At 40.4% G+C, this 15523-nt stretch overlaps 1 protein-coding gene across 1 annotated transcript in view; it reads right to left on the bottom strand.

Annotated features, from left to right (window-relative positions):
• Positions 1–14678, bottom strand: part of KBTBD12 (kelch repeat and BTB domain containing 12) — a 30307-nt gene extending 15629 nt beyond the window's left edge. Inside the window, exons 1-3 of the mRNA XM_009948555.1 lie at positions 13609–14678; positions 12549–12819; positions 9065–9215 (exon numbers count right to left, since the gene is read on the bottom strand). Of these exons, the coding sequence (XP_009946857.1) occupies positions 9065–9215; positions 12549–12819; positions 13609–14678 (1492 nt within the window). The remainder of the gene's footprint in view (positions 1–9064; positions 9216–12548; positions 12820–13608) is intronic.
• Between the last annotated feature and the right edge of the window lie 845 nt (positions 14679–15523).

The following is a 15523-nucleotide window of genomic DNA, read 5'->3' as shown; positions in this document are numbered from 1 at the left end:
CTTAAATTCAACCTCCTTTAATCCTGTCATTATCAGAGACAGTCCTGAAGGTACAAAGAATCTCTATTTTATTTACGATCTCCACAGCCATTTCAGATAAATCCAATTTCATGTTCAATTTGCAACAAGGGCAAAGCTAAGTTCTCATCAAATAGAAAGTACGAATGAAAAATCAGAGGGGAGTAAAGTTTAATTTTCAAGCTTAGAAAAAGAGTATTCTGAAAAACAAGAAATCAGGAATTTCAAGCACCTCTTCTAAAGCAATGCGAACACTGAAATATTGCTAACAAAGGAATATGAGGATGTTAGACTCTACCAGCGCTGCTGGTAGATGTGGTAGTTGAGAAATTCCTGGATGCAGTAGTTGAGAAATACTTCTGTGAGACAAGAGACTGATGTCTCAGGCTGCTTCCCAAAGAACTGAATACACAAATCAGAAAAAAAAAAAATATCTCAAATTTAAATCAATTCACATCTGCAGCCAAGTGAACGAGTCTCACATTAACCAGGCTATCCATCATCTGCAATGTATATACCACACAAGACTTCAAATTGGCAGAAAAAAAGAAACTTGCTGTGTCAGACAATTCAGGCTGCTTTGTGCTCTGTCACTCATGACTCCAGCTTATCCTGTCCCACTGCTGCCGTCATTCAGATTTATGAAACCATTAGGAACGCAAGTGGAGACATTTGGAATTACAGTTGAGACCATGAAGATTATCTTTATTGCGTGTTCTCTGGGAGGAGCAGCTGAACAACTGAGTTCATGGTCTTCTACAGGAGCTTCTACATCAAATGGGGGTAACCTGTAGGAGGCTAAGGCAGAGTGCAGTAAAGAGGGCAGAGGGTTTTAGGTCATTTGGGGGAAACTCTTGTGCCAAGCGACCCACCAGCAGCACATGGATCTGTACTTATAATTCTACCTTAACCCACCCAGAACTAGAGATGGGATCATTAAAACACACATGCTGTGGGCGCAGCCTCCTGGGAGTCCCCACAGGTGTGCAAAGGGAAGCAATTGCAACTTCCGTGCCCATGGTCTGGAATGGATGCTGGGGTGGATCGTTCATCAAGCCACACTCACCTACCTCATCACTAACAGGGCAGGTGAATTCAACACCACCTGGCTTAGTTCTCTGCATAAAGCCCAATTATATGTCCTTTGTGCAGGGGGAGATGGATTTCTCACTGGGAGTTTTGAACATTTCAGTCATTTTCACATTCATCACATAAGAGGATTTAATCCCAGAACTCAGTCTTCCCCCACCCCCCCTTACGAATACGCCCTTTCAACACATTAGGCTTTTTACATTACGTGCTTTCCCTAGGAGATATTTCAGATGCCACTGAAGGACTAAAAAAGCCAGCTAAGCCACCTTTGTGTTCCCAAACCTATTAATGCTTGAGAGCTTTCCATATCACGCTTGGATGATTCTGCAATCAAACATACTTTCAAGGGCATTCTGTAAGCAGTGATTCTAATGGACTTTAAATTTAACATGAAGCTCCATTAGCAAAATAAATATATAAATAAAACACATGATCTTTATTAAGAAATCAGGATAGAGAAGACAAGTCTTTGATGCAAAAAGGCAAAGCAGGGTAGGTGATGTGATGAGCACTTCTTCAGAATTTCAACGAGGTAAGATTCTGTGCCTTGCTATACCCACATGCTGCTCATAGCTGGCTGAAGGCAAAACCATATTGCTTTGGCTGAGATCAACTGCCTCCGCTTTAACCCATGTTCATCTGAGAAGACTGAATGCAATTTGAGTCACGTCAGTTCTAATAACAGAACACTCTTCCAGCACTTGAGGGGGAATATCTATAACAGTGGTGAAATGGTCAAGAGTCAATGATAACAATCAGTTCAGTGGGTACAAAGGAAATAAGTGCCTTAGATGTATCTATATATGTCTATAGGAGTGAGATTGACACGTTGAGTTTCAAGAGATAGGGCTCATTCCTACCTACATGTACCCAGTGACTGTCACTAATACTTGTGAAATCAGGCACTGGTGCAGAGCAATTGCACTTCCAAACCTCATCCACACCAAGCTCTTATGCAGCGAGATCTGCCAGGCAGCTAAGTTCAACATGGACAATTTTTCCCCCCTGCAGGGTACCTGCTCAGATCCAAGCCTAGATTGCTCATTGCACAGACAGGATGTCTGACCAAAATGACACCTACAAAGCAGCTGGTGGTCCAGATAGGACTGAAAACAGCATAGGTACTCCATTGAGAGGGGCAGGGTGACGGTGGCATCTCAATATCAGACTTCATACCATTTAATTTTGTTCCCTGCACTAACAGACAACTGAAATTATACATGAGCTACAGTCTTTCAGCCAGGGCAGTATATCAGGGAGCAACAAAAGCAGAGCTGCTCCCAAAGGGAAGATGACCCAGGTAATGAGCTCACCGTCAGGATGCAGCTCCACAGAACCAGAGGCAGGCAATTGCAGAAGGTCCTACCAGCAGCTGTCAGGCAAAGGCAAGGTAACAAGAACGGGCTGATACCCCTCAGCCTCTGTTTAAAAGATGCTCCTGGACCTATGGGCAGAGGGTGTGGATGGAGGCTGCAAGTGATGCTGGTCAGGATGATCAAGACCTTTTAGTGCCCTCAGGGCATTGACACTGTAATTCTTTGTCCTCTGATTAAGTCCTCAGATCACAATACTGAACAACATGTATTCTTACTAGTGCCTCTTTGAATTTTTATCAAAGGAACCTGGGAAATGGGAAAAAAAAAGGTGTAATTCTCCAACTACAAGTGAAATCTAAGCTTTGCCTCCTGTAAAATAGTTCACTATTAAATTGATCTCTGGAATGCACAATGGATTTAATAGCACTAATCTCTTATGTGAGATTTCCCTTCATTACTCTTTAACAGCACTCAAGCTGAGAGTCTCAGCACTTACGTTGCTTTCTCACTCTCTGCAAAGCAGGGCTGCATAGCTGGTTTCTTGGAGAAATAAGGGAGCAATAAAGCTAGCACTGGCAGGCACTTCCAAAGATGAAACGAGAAGCACTGTCATTCTTTACTAACATAGAGCACAACAGATGAGGTAATGCAGCTTGTACAAAGATTGATTAGAAGCGGGGCTGAAAAAACAGGTAATTGTCTTCTTAAGCATGGTCAACACCTTGGTTCCAGCTTCTTCTTTTCTGCTGTAATGGTTTGTTCTCATTTTCTTTTTTAATCCTTAAGTGAGTAGGGAGAATTTCTGATCCCATCTATCAGACCAAATTTTTTGTCTTTTTTGTTCCTCCCTGCACACAAGCACTCTGGAGGCTGTTGCACAGGTATAACAGAGCAGAATCGGGCCCATAATCTGCTACTTGTCAGAAGTCCAAAGCATCTTTATAAATAGACATGTTTATTTTAGAAGGTGTTATTCAAATGCACAGTTAATACTCAAGCATGAAAGCTAAAATGTCTCCTTCCAGCCCCTCCTACACAAGCCTTCCTTTCCAGAGAGACCCCCAAAGTACATATTCAAACAAGTATTTTATGATCGAGACATTCAGTATTTAATTGAACCTCATTTAACTGCTTAAAACATTTAAAAGAAGCTCTCAGCAAGAACCCAGGGAAAAAAAAAAAAACAAGTTGTAAGAGGTGGGGTGCCAGGCTAAGGAGGATAAACAAAAATTCTTTGACTCCTAAATCTTCCCTAATAGGTTTTCTTATTTAAGTCCTTCTATATGTTCTAATTTATAAAGCAGGAATTACATAACATAAAAGCAACACATGGTTAAAGCTGTCATGGTAATACAACATTTTTTACCAGTGACCTGTATTTCAGATGCACTAGTTCTACTGAATGTGTTTTAACATAAGCTAATGAATATGGCATTCAAATGGATTCATTTGGATAAATTTTCCTAATTTGTCCGTTGGCTGTAATGAGTTGTCAGAGACTTAGCTAGAAAGGATATTTTTTAAGCAAGAGATTAAAATGCATGACCTTAAATAGAGCCCTCCCATCTGGTTTTCTTCCAAAAGTATCTCAATTGCCTCTGTCATTAAGAACACAATACTGCTCTTTCTTGGGCTTTCCAACGAATATAGTTATGTTCCTGGGAAAATATGGAGAGAAAGAGCTAAGGCCAGTCAATTGGGATGAATAGCAGAAAGGATTTTGAGCCTTAGGAAATGCTGTCCATTTACTTATGAGGATTATGTACACTGTATAAATAGCATAAGATTCTCTAGGAACATTACACAACAAACAGACAATTATATTGCAGGATTGCTGATTAAGGCACATGGTACAGGTTCCCGAACAATGCTATTAGTCAGAGCAAAAACTCTAATCTATTTCTCATTTTCCTTCCACCAGTGTGACTCTAAAATAATTCCATTTAAGTCATTAGGGTTTTACATGCTGGAGCTGGCAATTAGGCTGGGAAGAGGTTTTGGACAGTGACTACATACTCTGTTCTGCGCCAATAGGACTTTTCAGAAATTAGCACTTCAAAGGCTAAGCGACAGATTCTGATCTGGGTTAGAACAAAATGAGTCTGACACAACACAACTGAGATCAACAGACTACTTACTACAGATTTACACCTACATGGATGAGAGCAGAAATTAGACTTGTATCTCAAAAAGTCTGCTACTGCATCTTATTCAAAGGCGGTGCTCCATCTATGCTTTTTGCTTTGTATTTATGATAGAAATTGCATTCACACATCAGAGACATTCGAGAGGATTAGCTTTCTCTGCAGTGATTTTTCACTCATGCTCTAGAGTCCCACCTAATCCTGAATGTGCTGACACCTCTATGAACTGTACAGAAAGACAGAGATCCTGCCTTAAAGAGCTGACAAACTTACTTCGTTTAAGGGTTTTGTTTTCAAGAGTTGCTTGAAAGAAGTCTCATCTCTCTGCAACACTACTCTATGTATCCAACTAGAGCTATGTATTTCTTTATTTCATGTTTCTGTTTCTGAGAAGCAGCACGTGGTGGCATATGGAAGATATCTTGCATCTACCTGCTTCCAGCTTGCCTCCCTCCTTCTCCTTCCTCTGCTCCCAGCAGCCTGCAATGGATCTTCTTAGATGGGTGCAGACTGCTGGAAGCCCATGGAGACAGTGCACCACATAAGGAATAAATATGATATGAAAAGTGGGGGATGCTTGTGGGAATCCAAGCACTAACATCAAGCATGCTTCTGAATTGCACCTTCCCTGAGTGTCCCGTGGCTGGGGCTCCATGGGAGCCTGTTAAATGTTCAAGTCCTGTGCACACACACTTCACCGTGGGGCAGCCCCAGTTGGAGTGAGAACGGGTATCAATGGCAATGGTAGAGACTCCACAAAAGTCTCATTTGTAGCACAAAAACTTATTCATTATGCCTGAGCATAGACGTCTTTGAGGTCATGATATGAGGACAACCTACAAGCTGTGATACTCTTCAGAATGTGTCTTTTTGCACAAATCACCCTTGACAGCAACTTTCTAGACTCCCACAGTGTCCCACATTCCTTGTGAAGCAGGGTGATGTCTGAGGGATCCACAGCTTTGAACAGCCTGCAACGGTTTTACCATCCTCATGACAGTTGCTATTCTTTGGTCTGTCAGCATCAACCTCCGTTCCTTCCATTTCCATTCTCTTCTGAATGTCATCTGCATGATCAAGCACCACATCAGCCACATTAAGAATGCTTTCGCTGCCTCCCTTTCAATGCCGTGAATTGCCCGTTCACCCAGCCAGTGTTACCATTGCAATTGTTTCCAAAGGGAAACTGTACCCACCTCACAGCCCTGCAGCCTGAGAACTCACAAGGTAACAAGAACTTGTCACCACGAATAAACCGTGGAATGTAGCTTTTCTGTGTGAGATTTTAATTACAGTGGGTGAGTGTGAGTTTACAGCTGGAGATGAGGCCATGTGTGATATCAGCAGAATAAGATGCCAGTATCAGTGACTGTATCACTGTTTCCAAATAGAATTCATTTGGAAATTGCTTCATGTTTTTGAGAGGTCTTGGAAAATGCTTTAATCTCTTCCAAAGGGTTTTCAGACCATGATGGTTAACATTTACCAAACACATTGCCTTCTCAATTTTAACAGATAAATCTTCATTTCTACCCATACTCTTAAAGCATATTCAAAGGTAGAATTTGTTGACAAATCATTTTTGACTCAGTGTCAGGTTTGTCTTTCAATTAAAAAATCAGTTCTAATAGTATTTGATTTCCGAAGGAAACAAGACTTACGCATTTACCCTCGCTACATGTGTGTTCTGTATCTGCATTCACGTTATTTTGTCTGTCTCTCATAGCTTTTGCACCTGTTTGCCCATTTCAAGCAAATTTTACAGTTTTATGGATGTTAAAGTCCTTGCAAGGTTTGTGAAAATAGGCAATCAGGAGTTTGTGAAAACAGCCCAAACCTAGGTCAAAATGTCTTCCCTGCAATCAATATTCATGCTACCTGATGGTAACTCATTTGCGTCTACATTTGCTGCAGTTACACCTTGAGTGGACGGACCACCAGGACAAAGGCAGGCTCAGAAACACAATAGTAAAAATAGCACAATCTTTCTCAAAAGTCTGCTCCCTGGGGCAGCATGTGAGCTCAGTTACCTTTGGTATCAATCACAAGCAAGTTTGTTCATTACAGTGAAAATACCCCCCAATTACACTGTCAAAACTGAAAACAAACACTGCCTTTATGTGCGTTTAGTTACATTTAGTGGCAAGAGTGAAGTGTCCAGTGCAGCAAACAGTTACTCTCAGGATTAAGTGTGTTGGTTCCCTTAGGATTGCTTGAATAAGGCCTGCTCATGGGAAGGTGTGTGAATCAACAAAGTGATGGAGACAGAACAAGAGCCTGCTCTGGCCCACTCACTGATCTGATTGTTAGCAAAGATTTTCTACCAAAAAAAATTACTGGTAATGGCTAGCAGGTAAGAAAGAACTTAAGTCGATGTTCAGCTCCCTCAATACTGCAGCACTGGCAGCTATACATAGTAAAATTATGCTTTTTATTTTTTTACATTAGCAAAATGCTTGTGAAGGTCTGTGAGACCATGGACTTTCCTCAACGCCATTTAAACAGGCACTTTTCAGATTTAATACTGTGCTTTGTGTTCAATCTGTACATTTCATTACTGCAATCATTCAGATATGCTTCTTGCTTTGTGAGATTCTGAGAGAAGAAAACGGATGCAGTTTTCCTTATTAGCCTTTTCCTTGTCTCAGTGTCAGGCTTGCTGTGAAGAAGACTGTCAGTTTGTTTTATCACATGCATCCCAAGGCAGCTACTTTTTTTTCCACCCTGACTCTCTTGTGTCATCACAGCGTTCATGGTCTTGATCTCAGAGCACTTCTTACTGAAACACATGAACACAGCCTTTCTCTTCCCAACTGTTATGGCTGCTTTTGCTGCCCCATTACAGCATCAGTGTCAGTATAAATAATTATATGTATTTAACCTTTTACAAAGGATGGAGTTTCCACATTTTCAAAGCACCTTTGAACCTGGGCAGCCAACACTCTTGTTAATTAACAGCATACTGACATTCTCTATCACTAAGCTTTGACAATAATGAAATGATTTTCTGTTTGCAAAACTCTCTTTTCCATACAGGCTTCTTTCACCCTTTCTGCTGGTTGTGCCTATTGGCCTGTCTCAAGCCACTTAAGAGAAAGAAGTTTCTCTAAAAGAAGGCAAATGCAGCGTTAAAGCCATTTTCCTCTTCTGCTTCAAAGACACTTTTCTTAAATACACCCCCTGCAAAACACTTTCTGTATTACACGCCAGAAACAAACTCTCCTTTATCCATGGTATATAATAACCCTGAAAACCCCAAAACACCCCTTATACAGGGGTTGTGTTAAGTTGATAAGACTGTATTTATTGTGTTCACTTTGATAAGCTTGTAAGCAGGAGTAGTTTGAAGCAGAAGGGATTGAAAGGTCTTGAGGTACTGGTGTGATTGCTTCCTTCTTCATGTTTGATGCTGCCCATGGGATCACAGGAGCATGGAAGGCATGAATAACTCACAGACCACCTGTGGATTAACTGACTGTATGAAATTTTTTCCCACTTCTTTAAGAACTTTCCAGTTAATACACCTATATATAACCCTTCTCTCCATCACTTAGACACCTGTCTGGCTCCTATTCCCCTTCCAAGATGCCCTTTTCAACTTTTCCCCCATATCATTCCCAATGCCCGCAATGCCTTTTTTCTCCATCTGCCTTTCCCAGCCTTACATCATCATTCTCTCTTCAAAAAAAAACCCTTGCTTGCCACCTTCTGAGGTGTTTGCTAGTGTTCAGAAACAGATGTTCTTTCTGTTGGCTTGGACAGAGGTTGGGATGGGCCATGAAGGATGGTCTGGCCTTTGGGAAAAGAGTCATGTTATGGATGAACTGCAGAGTTAGGGGTATGGATGGGGATCATTTGAGGACAAAAGATTTTGGCGTAGGAGATTATTGAAGTCTTTCACACGAGTCTTAAAACTTTTGGTCAAAATACTGTTTCAAAACAAAATATTGAGAAGATTCAATCAAAAAATGACAAAATGAAAGATTTAGCTTTTCAAAAAAATGCCCTGCATTGAGGTGGGTGGAAGAAAATGATTCATTGAACTTTATCAGTATCCCCAAATAATGTCGGTTTTGATTGGGAGATCCAAATTCTCGTTTTCCCTATGCCATTCCTTCATGATGCTGGGTATGTTCCTTAGCTTTTCACTGCTCACTTGTGAAATGGTGCTAACAAGGCTTCTCTAACCACCTTTTAAAATTCATTATTTATAGAGCACACTGATACTTCAAAGAAAAGTATTTTAAAAAGGGAGGTATCTTTGTTATGTTAATCCATAACACTAAACATTCACTTAATTTAATCTACATAAATTAAAGAAGGAAAAAAATTGGGTGGGGAAAAAATAACTGCAGAAAAATACTATTCATTTAGTCCAACATACTTTGTCCTACAGTACATAGCAAAGGGTGAGATATTTCACTTCACAGAGGCAAATTGCTGGAAAGAAGAAAAAGTCATGGTACTATCTGTTAAAAATCTGTTTCCTCTTACCCAAGACATAAATCTCGCTGTTGACTACGGCTGTGCTGAAGCGGTATTTGGAGTACTTCATTGGTGCACCTTCTGTCCATTTGTCTTGGCCTGGGTCGTACCGAAACGTTCTGTTACTTAATCGATCTGGCTCATCATCAGGCAGATCCATCTGTATGAAATATGACAGTCATATAATAATACAACATTTGGAGCCCTCTGCACATGCCTGCATGCAATTAATCACAGCAGACAACTGAGCAGATAAATAACATAAACACATCAATTATAGCTGCGAAGTGATTCGTACTCACTAGGGTTTAACAGCACCCATGACTTGTGGCTGGGAGTACGCTGTAGAAGTCAAATGAATAAGAGGGCATCTATATTCTGCAGCAGTAAAGATGAGGGTTCGGGTAATAACAATACATTCATGGGCCCGGCTCTGTCAGAACTTACCTCTTTCACAAGGCCCCTGTAAAGTCCTAATAATAATAGAGGGAAAACCAATGTATCTGACATTTTTTCTTCCTGCTAAAGGTTGAAATCTATTCCTACTGTTACTCAGACCATACCATGTGTCTCAGCAAGGTACTGAGGTTTTGCTGGCCTTCCTCAGGCCTATATATATACATAACTTATTCTCAAGTCATTTGCATGTTTATTTAGTCAGCCTAACCAGAGTAATGTTGTTCAACTGCTGTAACTTCTCCTTCAATAGTTTCCATAATAAGCTCCTAATCCCCCGCTATATCTTTGCTGCCATAATACTCTTTTTACACTCACTCCTACTCCTCTTGTTCTCTCTAATCTTCTTCCTCTTTCTCTGCCTGTCTCGTATGATGCAGGGAACTCAGATTATGTTTTCTGGGTACGACACCCCTGAATGTAAGCAGTAGGCTGTGGGGGGAGGATCCTGACATATTTCAGGATGCAAGGTTTCATGTAGAGAGAGTGAGAAGGAGAGAACTACTTTGCTTACTTGTGATGATGTTGTATGTGTTCTTGCTTTGCTTGTTATTTTTCTTTCCTAAAAGACCTTTCCAACACTAATGTCATGGACAAGATAGTAGGAGGCAAACTAGAAAGTAAATATATAGCCCCCTGGTTACTCCTGTAAGTGCCCGGGGGCATGCTCTTTCTCTGTGGTAGGTGTGAAACACTAATTTATTCACTGAAAGAGGGGTAAGCTGTGTATTTTCAACACACAATAAGCATATACTTAGGAGCAGGCACCATCTGACATGCTGTAAATTCACATCCTACCTCATTTTTGTGCTAACATTCACCTCAGAGCGCACCCTGTGCTCTTTATGTAACAGACAACATAACATCCAGCAGCCCTTCCCTGTCTCGAGAGTCTGAAACCTTCCTCTCAGCCTCACCAAGTGCTTTCTTCCATTTTAAGAGCCCCCAGTTATGATGGAGTCACCTGGGTTTTTGATTCCGCTGGCATCAGTGAGGCTAGACCAATGCTGAGCCGGAGCAATGCTGCTGTGAGTCGAGCCCTTGCCCTCCTAGGCTGTCATTTAATGTTCTGGCTTGACTTTGTCTTGTCTTGTTTCAATTGCAAAGCCAGAGTGGGAAGGGAACATGTATTTATCTCTGTCCTGTAATGGCCACATGCACTTACAGCACTCTATCAATGCTGCGTTGTTAGTATTTGTTCAGGATTGACAGAACATTCAGTGCTGCTTGAGCACAGGGACAACTCCTGGCTTGATGTACTAATTTGCTTTCACAGCACAGCTGTGGTAGCCCCACATATACAATCAGCACATCTGACAGGTCACTGTGGGAGATATGGTACCAGAAGAATTCAGCACTCCTCAGGGCTGGTCTTAAAGCACTTTTTTGAAAGCTTTAGCTAATTTGTTCTGATCTGTTCAGGTATGTTCTAATCTTACAAAGCTATAGTTTTTAATCAATTACTGTTAATCTGCTCATCTCAAGCCTATTTATATACAAACTCAGACTCCTATGTGCTGTTACTCGTAGTACTGGTTAGCAGGTATCTACTTCAGGTGGTTTTGAGGCACTTGCATTTTTTTTACAACAATTCTTGGCTCAATATTCATGACTCGTGCTTCCAAGCCACTTTTCCCCTTACAATCTGTTCTGGAGAACTATTAGGAAAGACAAAGCTGGTTGTCCAACTTCAGTATCTATCTTTGTGATAGGACATACAAGTTTTTTTATAGACAGATTGTTTCTACATTAAGTGTTTTCATATTTTAATTCTTTAAACAGCAAGGTATCCTTGCTCAGTTGTTTCAGTACCAGAAATGCTCTCTGATCTTTCTGTTTTCTCCTTTGCAGATTCCTGCACTCAAAATATCCACAGAGGTGGAAATCTTGTTTGCTGAATGCATTTCACTTTTAAATACTTTAAACAGCACTTTATTTCGAGAGAACACAAACCAATGAGGTGTGATGACAGTCTGAACATATTGCTGTTGACAATAAGGATTACAGATGTTTTATTTCATTGTCAAGTAAATGTGAGGCTTTATGTTGAATGCTCAAATTTAAACTACACTGAGCAGTAAATAAAAATGGGCTATGCTCTTAAAAAAATCTTTCACACTGTGAGCAACTGGAGAGAGCAAGCATTGTTCCTCACATCCGTCTTCCCTGTAGCATCGTTCTGTATATTCCCTGTGGTATTGAATATGGTATCTGTGGCCCTGCTGAAAATTCATATTAAAACTTTACATGGCCAAGTAATGCAAATGAAACAAATAAATGGATTGATTAAAGGAATCTGTTTTCCAGAAAATGCTTTAACTTTTCATTTAAAATATAATATAATGTAATGAAAATCAGATAAATGAACTTTAGTTTACCAAGGAAGTTTCCTGAGAAATCGGGGTGAACTTTAAATTTCAGACATAAATCTGTCCTTGAAATTTTCCTGTGTACATGCTTTTTGAATTCAGAGGTCAGTTAAAGGCTGACCATTACCATTTAATTACCATTAAATACCCAAAAAAGCATTATTTACTGATATCTAGAAAAATAAAGAGGATTGTATATAAGGAAAGGCTGAAGTTAATCCATTTTTCAAAGCCTGTCATGACAAAAAGTGCTAAATCAGTACTAAATATCATCCTAGTTATTTGAAGTTTGGGTGTTGGTTTTTTGTTTTTTTTTTTTTCAAAAATAAGGTGTTTAACCCAGCAGCTATTTAAAATGGAACCCACGTTGCCACGGGAGATGTATTTTAAACTCTTGCTCACTGTGCATGTCTCTATGAAATAGCTGCCCTTCCTGAAGTTGGTGTTTACAGTGAGGATGGAGTAAGACAGATATTATTCCTCTTTGCCCTGTTTAGTTTTCCTACAAAAGATGTTTAATCAAAGGAATGTGAGCAATTTATTCTTCTGTTATCACTGATGCACTTTTCCTATGCAAGAAGCACCACAACATTACCCACCATATAAACCAAGCAGAGCTCTACTTGTTAGTAAACAAGCAAACCAAAATAATTGGCACATTTCTTAACCTGTGGTGTCCAGCCACCCAGCACGTAGAGCTTATTCTTCACCGTCACCACCACATGGCAGGCTAACGGTACTGGAAGAGGCGCCGTGCTTCTCCAGGTGCCTTGCTCCATGGAATACTTCTCCACACAGTTTGTGACCAGATACTGATTCTTCACTTTCATTTGCCCTCCTATTACATAGAGATCTTTATGGATAGTGCCCAGTGCATAGAGTTCACGGAGCTGAGTGGTGCACAGGCTGTGCCAAAACTGGTTTCCTCGCTGGTGGTATCTGTAGGAAAATCCAAAGTTGTAAATGCCCTGAGGGCTCATCAGCTTGTTTTGAAATGTTACCCCCTTCATTGTCATCATTTATTCAGACAATGGTACAATGAAAAAAGGAGATTTCTCCTTCACAGAGAAGTTATAAAATTGAGCCCACTGTTTGCAAGATCAAGCATTTTTAGTATGAGGAATCCTAGGCATCCTTTCAAAGATATTTGGCCTTAAATATTCGCCATTTAAAAATTTTATCTTTAACCCAGAAAATGTCTGGTTTTCTTCAAAATGAGTGCATTTGAAAAAGTCATGAATAAAAACAGAATGAGGGTTTAAAGCTATCAATCATTATCCTTTAATCTCTGAAGTACTATCATCAACATCAACAGAGAAGTGTGTTTTCCCTGTCTTATACTGGACTCCTTGGGTCATTCGCTTGACTCATTTTCCTTTGTTAATAACCTAGAAAAGAGCGTCCTAGGAAAATGTTGAGATTTGAGTAAGAAGAATATAAAATCCACATACATTGATGGAGGATCTAATCAAGCTCATTTACACAGAGATGCTGCTAGAGTAAATCCTCCTTCTTTCTGGAGAAAAGGCATCAAGATTTGCTTGTATGTATATAATTCAGTGCTATGAAGACAAATTGTGACAAATTGATTAGAGTAATCAAATTCTTTGGGAAAACTTTCAAGTAAAGAACACTTTGTCTAATGGCCTTTTTTTTTTTGTCCCCAGAACATTATTTGGATTTATTTTTTTTTTAATGATTAGGGATTTTCTGACAGAGGGTACACACCTATAAATTTCGATGTTCCTGGTCTTTTGTCTAGACATTTTGACAGCGCTTGCCTCGCCTGCCACAATAATATCATTTTTCTCAGTGACAACACCAGTGCAAACACACCCTAAACCTTCTCCATACTTTGGAGAGGAAATGAAATAAGTCTTTCGTGTTGCAGGAGCGTAACAAAAGCTGGCATCTGCATAGCTACCATGTCTTGACCTAATGCCGAGAGAATTGTTGCCGATGCAGAGTAAGAGATCAGTGGTCTCCATGCCGTATCGCAGGCTGAGAGAAGGGTGGCTGGACAGTTTGATGGTTTTCAATGCTTCCTCAAACATATCATTGCATTCTGAATTGCACAGGATCATTGTGTTCCTTTTCCGGGCTTCCACAAGAAAGGAAGGGCTGACAAGTACCAATCTCACTTGCTTCAGGAGCTCAATAAGGTGCTCGGCACGTGACTTTCTGCTGTGCTTGACCCATCTAATGACAAGGTCCAGAATGCTCTCCTCTCTGGAAATATTCAGATCATCTGATTTTATGAGGGTCAACAGCTGCTGGAATTCAATCTCTAATATTTCTTCCTGTAAGCTCACCTCAGCAAAATGCTGATATAAGTATTTCTTCGCTTGATCAGACAAATCTTCTGCCCCAATATGGTTTGCAAAGTAGTAGATGCCCACACAGTTGGAAACATCCATATGGTCCACCATGTACTTCTGACACACACTGAAAACATCTTCCATCTGCATGAAGTACGCAGCAAGCGCAACAGTCTGCACATTCTGGTTAGTGAGGTGCAAATCTGCACTGTACATGTAATTGAGTATTACAGACACACTCTCTGCAGAGATGTCATACAGTACCACTTCTCTTTGCGTGCATTCAGCCAAGCCACAGGTAAACATGGCCTTGAAATAGGGACTGAAGGCAGCCAGCACCACCTTATGGCAGAGGAATTTCTCACCTTCTGCAACTAGGACAACATCAATTATCTCTGTTGATTCTTTCATTCTCTTTACTTCTTCCAATAATGTCAAGCTATGGCGCTGCCTTCTTTTCTCCTCAGCCTTATGATCCATGGTTGATCTCCCAACTTCCTGTTTTTAAATCTCTTCAGAATTCAACGTCTTCATCAGGAATGTTTCTAGAGGTGGAAGCATAACATTGTCCAATAAGAAGAAGTTATTGGGCAAATGAATATTGTTGTTAATATCTAAAGTGAGTAATTCTGTAGGGTGTGATACACATCAGTAATGCATTAAAAGTGTGTAAAATCATGGTGAGGTCTCAGGCTCAAAGCCTCCAAGACACACAAAAAAAATTGAACTTCAAGTGATCTTCAATATTCAATAACACCCCCCACCCCAGCCCCCGCAAGTTTTGTGATTATTTAAAGAAATTTACAGACTTCCCTTCAAAACAGTCTTTTTCAGTTACCTTCTCCCTCCTTTCCCTGATCCTGGTCTGGTCCAGAGCCTGTTAAAATCGAGGGAAAGGTTTTTGCTGACTTCAATAAACTCTAGGTCAGTCCCTTAGTCCCTTGGCTATGTTTTGTCTCTCACATGCACCTGAAGGACATTAGTCCTTGCTTAGATGCTGGAAGTACTTTATCTTTTCAACAGCCCCTTAGGTTAGACAGCTACAATGGAGCAGTGCCTTTTCAGTGCTCACAGCTCCTCTCAAACTAGGAGTTATGCCTAAGTAGGGACTTCAGAAAGGGTTTTACAAGACTAAAAAAAATGGAAAAACATTAGACTTGCTTCTCTCATTAGTTTTCACAGTGATCCACACCTCTGCAAAGCGGGTAGGAAATAAAGGCATGAGTACAACCCAGTTCACTGGCATTTTACAGAGGAATAAGCGGATGTTTAATACTGTGCCTTACCGCCAGACTTGGCTACCAGTTTGCAGAACGGTTTTGATT

The sequence above is a fragment of the Leptosomus discolor genome, chromosome 9 (assembly GCF_034619465.1).
Source record: "Leptosomus discolor isolate bLepDis1 chromosome 9, bLepDis1.hap2, whole genome shotgun sequence".
NCBI classification, from domain to species: Eukaryota; Metazoa; Chordata; class Aves; order Leptosomiformes; family Leptosomidae; genus Leptosomus; species Leptosomus discolor.
Note: the sequence above shows the minus strand (reverse complement) of the source record. Positions and strands in the feature narration are given on the sequence as shown.